The sequence below is a fragment of the Lepus europaeus genome, chromosome 3, assembly GCF_033115175.1.
Source record: "Lepus europaeus isolate LE1 chromosome 3, mLepTim1.pri, whole genome shotgun sequence".
NCBI classification, from domain to species: Eukaryota; Metazoa; Chordata; class Mammalia; order Lagomorpha; family Leporidae; genus Lepus; species Lepus europaeus.
Window position 1 is genome coordinate 44,727,797 of NC_084829.1, and position 13,531 is coordinate 44,741,327.

The window sequence follows — 13,531 nt, forward strand, 5'->3', positions numbered from 1 at the left end:
TGGGCCATCCTCCACTGCACTCCCGGGCCATAGCAGAGAGCTGGCCTTCAAGAGGGGCAACCGGGACAGAATCCGGCACCCCAACTGGGACTAGAACCCGGTATGCAAGTGCCGCAGACAGAGGATTAGCCTGTTGAGCCGCGGCGCTGTCCCGCTTTTCCTATTCTAAACTAGTATAATAACTTAAAAATTCCTGCAAAACAAAAAGATCTGCTAATTACCCAAGCTGAACCTGAAATAAGACTTAAAATGTAAAAACACAGATTTTATTTTTATTATTTTAACAAGATTTGAAATGGGCTGAAAAGAAATTTACTCTAGGGTATCTTTCTCAATTTTATTCCAACAATACTGTAAATAGCATATTTGCTGTGCCCACAATAACACAAATTAAGTTATCTTAACCCTAACTTTGGCACTGATATAAAAGTGTATAGGGTTTCTTTGGAAGCTTTCTCAATTCTCATTCCAAATCTTTTGTTTCAGCTGAAATATATTAGAATAAGTATGATTACCTTTCTCTCTGTCTCTCTCTCTCTCACTATCCACTCTGCCTGTCAAAAGAAAAAAAAAAAGAAAAAAGAAAAAAAGAATAAGTATGATTATCAGCTCCCCAGATGAGGGTAAGACTTCTGTGAGTCTGATCTGCTCCACAATAAGAATGTGATTAATACTCACAGTTGGTATAACAGACATCTGGGGGGTAGTTGAGGCATTCTATCCTTTTGTGGAAATGCATGCAAATGTTCACCTGGATTTGTAATCTAAAGTAGGTATTCCAGGGGAAACTCAAGCGGAAATACAGAAAGAGACATATCAAGAAGTTCAACATCAAGTTGGGTGGGAGGGCCTTCCTGTGTGTTTCATGGTACCTCTTAAATTCACTCCTTTCTTCCATCAACTGGACTCAATTTCCATTTCTTTTTTTCCATGGCAGATAGATACAATATTTTGCCTTTGCATTCCCAAATAAATTCGGGTTTTAGTACAGAAAATCTTTCAGAATTTCTAGCATGGCAATCAAATAAGATTTGGGAAAAGTGAAGTCGGAGGTTGGTATGGTCTGAATCTTTGGATTCCATAGGTGATGGATTAGGACAAGGGACCTTTGGGAGGTGATTAAGCCATGAGAATGAAGCCCTCATGAATGGTGTTAGTGCCTTTATGATAGTGGTCTGATAGAGGCCCCTCACCTCTTCCACGATGTAAGATTCAGGTGGAAAGATGACTGCATACGAACTAGGAAGTGGACCCTTACAGACACAGACTTTGCCAGTACCTTGTTACTGGTCTCCCTTAGCTGTTTCTAAATAGTACCAAATTCATGAAACTCTGCTAAAACTACAGGAAATAAAGAGAAATCCTAGCCACTGTCACTAAAGAGAGCTTTGAAGTTTAGAAGTTAGCCTAGAAAACTAAATTCCCTGTTTAACATATCAATATGCCTATAGTACCATCATCACCAACTAGTACTTTCTCCATAGAAATATAACAAAACCCCAAAAAGTCTATGATGTATCACTCATCATGTCCAGGACATAATTCAAAATTAGTAGATATGCAATAATACAAGAAAGTGTGAGCCATACTTAATTAATCCAAAACTATTTCAGATATTTAATTTAATAAACAATGATTTTTAAAGTAGCTACTAAAGTATGCCTAAGAATATAAAAGAAAATATAACAAATGAGAACATAAATAACAGCAAATTGAAACCATAAAAAATCAAATAGAAATTCTAGGAGTATAAAATAAAGTATCAGAAATAAGGTATTGAATGAGTAAATAAATAACCGGCAGAGTTTGTTTAATAGTAGACTGGGGCTGACACAATAAAAAGTCTGAAACACAAAAGATTAATAGTATTTATGCTATCTGAAAAATAGAAAAAATATTAAAAGAGAAATTAAAATGAGCCTCAGGTACCTATGGAATCAAAGGAACTAAAATAACGTTCTCAGAGTTTTAGAAGTGGAGGAAATGGACAATGAGGCAGAAAATATATCTAAGAAATAACTGCTAAAAATCCCTATTGATTGAAGATGTAGATCCATTCAAGATGCCAGGTGAACTTTAGGCAGGATAAATACAAGCAAAACCATATTGATGGATATCATGGACAAATTGTAGAAACCCAGAGTAAAAACAAAATTTTGGAAGTATCCAGAGAAAACAACATTACACAGAGGAAATAAGGATACATACCTTTAGACTTAAGATTAAAAACAATGGATGCCAGAAAACAATGGAATGTTATTAAGGTGCTGAAAAATAAAATTGTCAACCTAGAATTCTAGATATTGTGAAAGCATCTTCCAGGAATGAAGGAAAAGTACAGCCATTTTCAAAAATATGAAAATTAATGTAAATCATTATTAGCCAAGATGTACCTTGCAAATGCTAAATAAAATTCAACATAACACAAAAGGAAAATAACACCAGTAAAGATTCTGTCAAAAAGAAATGAAAAACAATGTGAATGATAAATGTTAAAGTCTATTTTTCTTAATTTTATTGGAACATGATTATTTAAAAGCTATAACATGTAGATGTGACACTATGACAATTATAGCATGAAAGACAGGAGTGAGGCAATGAACCTATAAAACTACAAGAGTCAACACTTTATGGCAGTGAAGGAGTATAACTCCAAGTATACTGAAAATTTACGGATGCACACTGTAATCTTAGCAGTCACTGAAAAAAAGAATGCAAAGAGATATCCAAAGAAATTGGTAGGTATATTAAAGTGAGTTGCTGGCTGGCGCTGTGGTTCACTTGGTTAATCCTCCGCCAGTGGCACCGGCATCCCATATGGGTGCCGGGTTCTAGTCCCGGCTGCTCCTCTTCCAGGCCAGCTCTCTGCTATGGCCCGGGAAGGCAGTGGAGGATGGCCCAAATGCTTGGGCCCTGCACCCACGTGGGAGACCAGGAGGAGGCACCTGGCTCCTGGCTTCGGATCAGCGCAGCGCCGGCCGTGGTGGCCATTTGGGGAATGAACCAATGGAAGGAAGACCTTTCTCTCTGTCTGTCTCTCTCACTGTCTATAACTCTATCTGTCAAATTAAAAAAAAAATGAGTTGCTAAAAAATGTATACAATTACTTCAAAAGAAGACAGGAAAGAGAAGAGAAACCAAAAAATGGAGGGAAAAAGCAGAAAACAAATAGGAAAGCGGTGGACCCATAGTGAACCATGTCAATAAACACATTAAATGTCCCAGAACTAAAGACTATAATTAAAAGATACTGACAGAAAGAAAGGATAAAGGAACAAGACTCAACTATTTGCTGACTATAAGAGATGCACTTTAAATGTATTTAACTTTATATTAAAAGGAAATGGATAGAAGAGCATACATGACACAAACAGTAATCACAAGAAGGCTGGAATGGTTATATAATTCAGAAAAAAAAAAGGAGGATTCAGGATGAATAGGACAATGAGAAAAAGAGATTTCATAAAGATAAATAAAGAGAGGGGGCCGGCGCCATGGCATAGCAGGTAAAGCCGCCGACTGCACCCTATGGGGGCCAGTTCAAGTCTTGGCTGCTCCATTTCTAATCCAACTCTCTGTTATGGCCTGGAAAAATAGCAGAAAATGGCCCAAGTGCTTGGGCCTCTGCATCCACGTGGGAGACCCAGAAGAAGCTTCTGGCTCTGGATCAGCCCAGCTCTGGCCGTTGCTGCCATCTGGGGAGTGAACCAGCAGATGGAAGATCTCTCTCTTTCTGTCTCTCTATCCCTCCCTCTCTGTAACTCTGCTTTCAAATAAAGTATCAGATAGAAAAAAAAAATTACCATTTAATATATAACTTTTTTTAAAAAAAGATAAATGTAGAGAGAGATACTCCATTTTCATGGATTGTATGAATTGGTATTATGAAGACATTCACATCCCAAACTGATATAAACATTCAATCCAATCCCTTTCAAAAATTCTACAATGTTTTTGGGTTCTTTGGGGGCAGAAACTAAAAAGTCAATTCCAAAACACACATACAAATACTGGCAAAGGAACTGACAAATAAACCAATGAGATACAACTGAAATCCCAGAAATTAATTCATGTAGAGAAAAGGGTACCTCAAAAGTCATGGGAATTGCATGTTACAATAAAAACTACACACAGATTTCATTTTTTGCATCAAATTAAACTTAATCTTTTAATTCCATTTTCCAGGCATTTTTTGAAGTACTATTTGGTTTATGGCCATTTGGTTTCAACAAAGCCACCAAGGCAATCCAATGAGGGAAAAAAAATAGTATTACGAACAAATAGTTGCAAAAACTAGTTATCCATGTGTAAAATGCTGAATTTGGCCTTAACTCACATAATTCACAAAAGTTAATGTGACCAGATTAACAAAACAAAAATTAAAGTTACAAAGTTTCTAGAAGAAAACACAAAAGAATATCATCATGACATGGGAGTAACCAAAGACTTCACAGACAAAGCATGGAAAGGCAATAAATAAAGGAAAGTTAGATAAATTACACTTTGTTAAAATTTAAAATTTATGCTTATAAAGAGACATCATTATGATAAAGAATAGGTTAACCACAAACAGAGACAAAAAACACATTTTTGACGGAGAGCTGCCTCTCCTCCCAAAAAAAATTCTGGGTAAAGGGTTTGAAGATATGTGAATGGCTTTTCAGTGCATGAAAAAGGTCACTTTAGTGAGGGAAGTGCCCACTCAACTACGATGAGTTACCACTAAGTATGCAGGAGAATGGCTGAGAACAAACACAATGACAAACCCCAATGTTGATGAGGATGTGGAGCAACTGAAGCGCAAATATTGCCAGAAGAAGTATAAACGGTACAACCTTTTGGAAAAAATGTTTTGCAATTTCTTTAAAAACCAAGCCTGTCACAGCCAGCAATCTCATTCCTAGCTGTCTACCTAAGAGAAATGAAAGCACCTCTACTTAAAGACCTCTATAAGAATATTCACAGTAGGTTGATTCATAATATCTCAAAAGCTTAGATACCCATCAATATGAGAATGAATAAATGAATAGATTCACACATGGGATACTGCTCAGTAATAAAGATTATACTGGGGCCGGCGCTGTGGCGTATCCAGTAAAGTTGCTGTCTGCAGCACCGGCATCTCATATCTCATATGGGCACTGGTTAGAGTCCCGGCTGCTCCACTTTCGATCCAGCTCTCTGCTATGGCCCGGAAAGGCAGCTGAAGAAGCCCAAAGTGCTTGGGCCCCTGCACCCATGTGGGAGAGCTGGAAGAAGATCCTGGATCCTGGCTTCAGATCAGCTCAGCTCTGGCTGTCGTGGCCACCTAGGGAGTGAATCAGCAGATGGAAGACCTCTCTCTGCCTCTGCCTCTCTGTAACTCTGCCTTTCAAATAAATAAAATAAATCTTTTTTTTTTTAAAAAAAGGATTACACTGAAAATAAATTTCAAGAACCTTCTGAGTAAAAGAGAATTCACAGAAAAGAGTACATACTCTATCCATTCCATATAAAGTTCTAGAATAGAAAAAACTAGTCTCTGATGGAACAAACCAGCACAGCGGTCACCTTTCCAGAGACAGTGGCAGAAACCGCCTGGGAGGAGGCATGGATGAAGTTTCTGAGCAGATGATATTGTTCTGTATCTTGACTGAGTTTTAGAGAGAAAGACGTTTATATATTTGTTAAAACCCACTGTCCACATAACAGTCAAGTGGTTCATATGTACTGATTTTACCTTAAAATACCATAAATTACATATGACGAAGTATTTGGGGATGAAACGCACTAGTGTCTACAACTTGCTCTGCAATGTATCAAATAAAGAAGAACTGAAGGGTGGGGTAAAGGGATGATTAGATAGACAGATGTAATAACTCTTAATATAGCAAATTTACAGTTAATATAGTAAAATGATAGTATAAAAATCCAGATGATTGCTAGAGGGTGTTCACTCTAATTCTTTTAACTTCTGCATGCTTGAAAAATTTTATAATAAAATATTAGAAAAAAAAATTACCATCGAGGCTGGCACTATGGCACAGCGGGTTAACGCCCTGGCCTGAAGTGCCAGCATCCCATATGGGCAACAGTTTAAAAGCCGGCTGCTCCACTTCTGATCCAGCTCTCTGCTTTGGCCTGGGAAAGCAGTAGAAGATGGCCCAAGTTCTTGGGACCCTGCACCTATGTGGGAGACCTGGAAGAAGCTCCTGGCTCCTGGCTTTGGATCAGCGCAGCTCCGTCTGTTGTGGCCAATTGGGGAGTGAATCATCGGATGGAAGATGTCTCTCTCTCTCTCTCTCTCTCTCTCTCTCTCTCTCTCTCCTCTCTCTGTGTAACTCTTTCAAATAAAATCAATCTTAAAAAAAAAAAAATCACCATTGTTTTTATCCAGAAGAAAGCTTGAGCAGAAGTCATTAAGACTTGTTGAACCTGTCAGGCTTCCCCTACCCGACAATAAACTTTTGTTGAATGTTACTGGGCTGCTTCTAAAAATGAGCAGTGAGAAAAAAGACATATTTTTCATACCTCTTAAAAAAACAAAATGAGATCTTCTCCATTCTCCACCAGAAAATTAACTATCACTGATCTTTTTTCTTTTCCTTTGCTTGGTTCTAGCTGAGTCTTGCCCTGATCTCCCCATCCCTAGGGATCTCCACGTGGTTTTCCAAGTACTATGACCCTGCAGATGGAGCTGCTGGTGTAGGAGGAAGCATGTTCTCAGCAGAGTCCGGGCAGGACTTCAGGCAAGACCCCTGCCTACGGAGACATGGTCTTCTACTGAGGTGAGATTTTCTTTACCATTTCATGAAGTCAATATTATTTACACCTAACAAAGGTAAATGCACAATGTACCCTATCTAGTCCAGAGAAATAATATTCCCTTCTTGCCCTTGAAGGGTTTAAATGTTAATTTCTAATGCGTATAATTTTAGACAACTTCAGAACTGTTCACTTACAGCTTCGAAAACTTCTGTTGAGATATGGACACTTCCACCTGGAATTTTTGCTAGCTTTTCAAATTCATATGTCTCAAAAGGAATCCCTCAACTTTCTCTACAAACTCAATGGCTTTCTGGTACCGTTTGTGTCCATGGTGACCAGCATCTTCTCAATAACTCAACCAAACCCAATGCCTTAGGGTCACTGGAGATTCCTCCAGCCTTTCTCACATCTAATCCCTTCCTTCCTAATAGCTCTCATATCTATCTGGTTTCTCTGGCCATGACTGCATGTCTGTTCTTTCTTTCACATGGAAGTACTTTAAATATTTGAAGACTGCTATTTTTAGAGCCTCTGCTTTTCTATAGTCAAACACCCCAAGTTCCTGAAGCCAGTTATTATGAGGCATGATTCTAGGCTCACTCACTCCAATTTACTATACATAGCATCATCATTTGGATCTTCTGAACACATTCTTTTGAATGAATCATGCTTCATCCAAGAAATCTTCAACTGTTCCTTAACTCTAGCAGTCTAATACCCTATGCAAACTGGGCCTTGATTCTCTAACTCCCTATTACCCATTCTCAATGGAGGCTTTGCTTGAATATTTTAATTGGATTTTTTTCTTGTATAATTGTATTTGTGGTGTGTCTGAGGCCCGAGAGTGATCTCCGCACTTCCACCTTCTCACCAAAGTGCTGGCTTCCCTTCAACACTCAACCTTCTCTCTGAAACCTGTGACTATCACTAGAAGTCTTCTTGGTTTTTGTTTTTCTAATCCTCTACACTGTCTGTCTGTGTTACTCATTTGAAAATTAGTTTCAGCCATCTTGAATTGCTTGCTTGTTTCTTATGTCTCTCTGAACACAGATCATTTCAGTCTCCAGCGTCCCTCTTTGGACCCAGTTTGGCATAGTCCTTGATGTCCAGGACTAACTGCTGATGTGTAATGTTGATCTAAGACTCCTTCCTTACCCTGGCATTCTCTTTGTGTTTTGTCAAGGAGCAAAGGGCAGGGAGGAAGGCCTCCAGTCTCCGTGAATGTTCACTCTGACCACCAGTCACAGAGGATGAGAGGCGTCTGCCAGGCCAGGAAAGAGCATGAGGCTTGTACTAACATATTTTGTCAGGACGCTCTCTGACATTCATGCTCCAGCTCCCCAAGAGCCCAGGAAATCCAGCACACTGGACATTTTCTCAACTGCTGGGTAAGCTGGGAACAGCGGCTGTGGTTGCTGAGCGAATGCCCAGGGCAGCTTGGCCACCCTGGAGAACCAAGAAAGGGGGGAAATAAAAGTTTTCCTAGCCAGGCAAGCAATCACTTGAATGTTAAGGGAAAACTAGGCTTGTTATGTTCACAGTAAATTTCCTCAATTAGAAATGTTACAACAAATCTGTCTGATGTTAATGGAAAGCATACTTATGCACATATTCATAAAGTGAACATGCATCAAAGACATTTTAAACAGTGTTCTTTGACATGACAATTTGTGTTTGTAACATAAAGAAAACAAATAGTGTTTAATCAACTAAGTAAGCTTTAGGGACTTTAAAGTATGTTGACTGATAATGATGTACGACCTTTACCAAAGGGAGAAAAATGGATTTTTAATGAGCATAAACATTTTTTTTAAAACTTATTTCACAGACAGAGTTACACAGTGAGAGAGACAGAGAGAAAGGTCTTCCTTCCATTGGTTCACCCCCCCAAATGGCTGCTACAGCAGGAGCTATGCTGATCTGAAGCCAGGAACCAGGTGCTTCCTCCTGGTCTCCCATGCGGGTGCAGGCGCCCAAGCACTTGGGCCATCCTCCACTGCCTTCCTGGGCCACAACAGAGAGCTGGACTGGAAGAGGAGCAACCAGGACTAGAATTCGGTGCCCATATGGGATGCTGGCGCTGCAGGCGGAGGATTAACTAAGTGAGCCATGGTGCCTGCCCCAAGCATAAACATTTTAATCCCTACTTGGACTTCAGGCCAATGTGATTCTTTAAAGGGGTATAAAAAGATACCAAATTGACTTTTTGTCTGGAATAGGTGTATGCTATGCAGGCATATATTTTAATATGGTTTCTAAATATCATAGAGCAGAAATACTTAACCCTGGGATCCATAGGGATTGGTGAACAGCCTGAAATGATACACAAAATTGGCAAATGTGTTTATAGAGAAAAGGTTGTAGTTTTCATCAGACTATCAAAAGGGGTCTATAACCTAAGAAAAGATTACAACTATTTCTTAGAGACCATTTGAGCTTAACTTGCAGATATTAACAGGGAGTAGATATTTGTAATTAAATATAGATATAAAATAGCACTCAACCATTGTCAATATATACAATTCACCAGACTTGACTTGCTTCACAGCTATACATGTGGATGTTAGCTTAACATTACTCTCTTCTCTGCGATGATTACATTGAATTATATGAAAACTGCTGTTTTTGTTAGCAAATGTATCCAACATATTGTATTACATTTCTGGTTTTTAGACACATGCTGCTTACAGAAAATATTTTGTATACTAAAAGTGGTGCACAGTTTTTATACAAAATCTTAAAATTGGCAAGAAGACTTTCTAGTTGAGGATTCCAGCAGCATTAACCAGATCAAAAAGACTTCTTTAAATTATGTTTAGAAATGAATCAATAAGGGAGATAGAAAATTACTGGTAAATATCAGGAATTATTCTTTTTTTTTTTTTTTTTTTGACAGGCAGAGTGGACAGTGAGAGAGAGAAACAGAGAGAAAGGTCTTCCTTCTGCCGTTGGTTCACCCTCCAGTGGCTGCCATGGCTGGCGCACTGCGGCTGGCGCACTGCGCTGATCCAAAGTCAGGAGCCAGGTGCTTATTCTGGTCTCCCATGAGGGTGCAGGGCACAAGAACTTGGGCCATTTTCCACTGCACTCCCAGGCCACAGCAGAGAGCTGGCCTGGAAGAGGAGCAACCAGGAAAGAATCCGGCACCCCGACCGGGACTAGAACCCAGTGTGCCGGCGCTGCAGGCAGAGGATTAGCCTATTGAGCCGCGGTGCTGGCCTAGGAATTATTCTAAGAATTATAATACCTCATCTTTGAGGCACGAAGAAATAACTTTTTTCAGCATTATTCGATTACTAAACTGAGCTGTTTTATCTCTCATGGAAAACTCACGTCTTCTATAACCATCCCTCTCTCGTTTCTGAAGTGAAGTGAAGAAAAGGTGGAAAAAATTGTTGTATTAGTGGATTATCATGGCCTGGCTCACAGTAGGTGTTCAACAACATCTGGATGTTGAATGCATTTAAATTCTTCATTAAAGGCATTCTTGGGGTTGGCACTATAGCGGGTTAAGCTGCTATCTGAGTGCTGGCATCCTATATGGGCAATGGTTGGAGTCCTGGCTGCTCCACTGCTGATCCAGCTCCCTACTAATGTGCCTGGGAAAGCAGTGGACTCAGCGCCCATGTGGGAAAACAGGAAGAAGTTCCAGGCTCCTGGCTTTGCCCTGGCCTATCCCCAGCCATTGCAGCCATTTGGGAGTGAACCAGTAGATGGAAGACCTCTCTCTATCTCTTCTTGTTTTTCTGTAACTCTGAATTTCAAATAGTTAAATAAATCTTTTATTTTTTTAAAGGCTATTCTTTTCTAAGAACTAAAAATGAAATATCAGACATGTGAAAGACCCACGGATGTGTTGAAGACCATCTATTTGCTACTTACCTCAGCAGAGTTGTGATACTGAATGAAGGTTGCAGACATGGCATGGCTGAAGGGGTCCCCTGCCTTGGTGACCATGTCCTGTCTCACGAGAAGAGCCAAATCCACTAACTAGAAGACCAGAGCAGCGAAAACAAAGTCACATAGCTGGAAATAATCACGAATATCACTGAAAAGGCAAACCTTAAGTTAATATATCTCAAATACCAATAATATTGTCTGCCTAAAACTATGTTGTAGACATGAGACTATACTGTCACTGACTTAAGAAGTGACTTACCTGTGAATACAAATGATACTTTCTGATCTTCTAGAGGGGTGGTTTTCAAAATTCATTTGCAAATCACCAGGGAAGCACTTTATACAGATTTCTGGGCTCTAAGCCCAGAGATTCTAAATTCATTAGGTCTGTTCTAAGGGTGTAGTCTAGGAATTTGCATTTTAAACAAAAACCAAGGAAATGCTGATGCTGTGGTCTACAGACCACACTTTCAAAAACTCTGTTAGAGGGCAGTGATTGTAGACTCAGATTTGGTAAGCACTTGGGAGATCTCATATACCTGGAAAGGTATTTTTCAAATCTCAAAAATAACATGTAAATGAGGCAGATGTGAACTTAAGAGTTCAATGTCAAGAAAAAAATATGCAGGCATCCCTTTATCATAAAGTTATAAGAAATAGTCTGTTTTATCCTAACAGCAACTAGAACTGAGGATGCAAAGAACTAAATTACTTAGAAAATGATATAACTGTCATGGAAGACAACTCATGGCTGTTTTCATTCCTGGTAGATCACAGCAGATATAAGAATTGATCACAGATAGAGCTAAGGATCCATCAGACACATGCGGCCTGATAGGCAGTTTAGAATTCTTACCTGTGCCACAGTTTCATATGCTAAATATGCTAAAATTTCCATAGCGACAATAGTGGGTTTTATCTCCATACTGCTGCAGTCCAACCAGTCTCGAAATTTGGAATTTTTTTTGGCTAGCCATTCAAAAAAGAAAAAAAAAAAAACTTTAGCATATTGCTATCACCAAGCCAAAAATATTTAAAAATAAGACATATTAAAAATAAAGAATAAAAGCAATATTTTTAAACTTTTAATAACATCTTAATATTCAAGTCTCAAGAAATCTAAGTTTTAACCCTCAGTTACAAAACAACAAAAATAGCTGTGCTCAAGAAATTCCTTGTGCTTTATTTCAGATCTGTGCTTTATGATATAGTATATGAAACCACCTGATGTTTAACACTTCTCACACTGCTTCACGACAAGGTAGCACCGGCCACGGCGTATGTTACAATGACAGGCAGAAGAGTTGCTTGCTTGATTTAACTTAATCTACTCTTGTGAAAAGAAAATCCTATGAGGCAGAACCTGTGATAGTAGCACACATAAACTGTATTCCTAATGCTCTTCAAAATGCATCTATCACTAGAACAGGCTCAAAGTTATGAATTTTGCATTAAATAAACTAATATCTTGTCTGATCTAAATCCGGTTGTAAATTCCTGATTACAAAGATGCCCACACATTCTGGGGCCAGCCTTGTTGCACAGCAGGTTCAGTCACCTCTTGCAACACCGGCATCCCATTTAACAGTGTGGGTTGGAGATTTTACCAGCTTTCTGCTATTCTGCCTGGGAATGCAGCAGAAGGCAGCCTAAGGACTTGAGCCCCTGCAGCCCATGTGTGAGACCCAGATGGAGTTCTTGGCTCCTGGCTTTGGCCTGACCCAGCCCTGGATGTAGTAGTTGTTTAGGGGAGTGAACCAGCAGATAGAAGCTCTCTTTCTCTCTTGCTCTGTTTCCCTTTCTGTTGCTTTGCCTTTCAAACAAACGAACAATGAACAAACACATTTCTAAAAAAGAAATTCTTAAGCCTGACTTTCAAAATTACCTTTACATTACTATCATGTTAAATCACCACCTGCCCTTGATTGTAATCCTCTGTGTATTTACTCTTGCTCCTTTCCTTCCTTGGAATGGTTTCTGATCATTTCGTCATTCATATGAATCCTGACCACACAGGCCAAAAGCTGCTTCTCCATGGTATCCATTTACTGATATCATTACATATCCTTCTCAGCCATATTGTAAGTTCTTCGGGGGAGAAGACCAGGCCTCATGCTTCTCTGTGTACCTAACAGCCCCTGGCATATATATATAAACGTGCACATATGGAATCTTCAATTAAATATCTCTAAATTGCTACAGTGCTAAGCAGATTTCATTACACATTACTAATTTAACTAATAAAACCTAGACGGAAAAGATTACTAGTGAAGGTTTTATCAAATCTAAAAAATAATCTCTTTTAAAAAATCCACTGATTATACTTTTGATTAATCTGGCCCCACAGGTCTATAAAATATGTAACAGCAACTCAAAGCATGACATTTTGATCCTTGTAGGTAGAATCTTCATGGATTCCACATACAGAAGAGTTTCCTGGCAGATAAATCACAGAAGACATTAAGTCCTGCTATCAAAGTACATCTCCAAAACTGTCAAATGTGGCAGAATTATGATAATTCCCCTTAAAGCTGCCTCCCTAAAGTAACCAGTCTTCCAAATACTCTCTGGCAAGCAACATTCCATCTAACTAGAAAGCTGCAATAGCTCACAAACACTTGTTTAACATCTGTGGAATACCTCTGAAGTTGAAGTACACAGGCAGCAATTTGGCAAGATCAATACAATGTGCCTGATTCACTTTAACCTCTGACAGATCATTAGGAACAAAGAACTGCGATTTTGTGACTATGCTCTAAACAATGTATTTTAAAGTAAGGAAAAATCATTATTAGAATTCACTCAGGGGGACTGGATTAAGATGGAGGAGAAAGGAGTTAGCTTACTACTCTAGTCTAGAAGAAGATCATTTAAAAAAATGAAA

At 39.0% G+C, this 13,531-nt stretch overlaps 1 protein-coding gene across 2 annotated transcripts in view; it reads right to left on the bottom strand.

Moving 5' to 3' along the window:
• SUPT3H (SPT3 homolog, SAGA and STAGA complex component) overlaps positions 1 to 13,531 on the bottom strand; it is a 493,606-nt gene that overhangs the window by 82,330 nt on the left and 397,745 nt on the right. For both annotated transcript variants that reach the window (XM_062186207.1, XM_062186206.1), the window contains 2 exons: positions 11,504 to 11,616; positions 10,630 to 10,737 (listed from right to left, as the gene is read on the bottom strand). In XM_062186207.1, the coding sequence (XP_062042191.1) occupies positions 10,630 to 10,737; positions 11,504 to 11,616 (221 nt within the window). The remainder of the gene's footprint in view (positions 1 to 10,629; positions 10,738 to 11,503; positions 11,617 to 13,531) is intronic.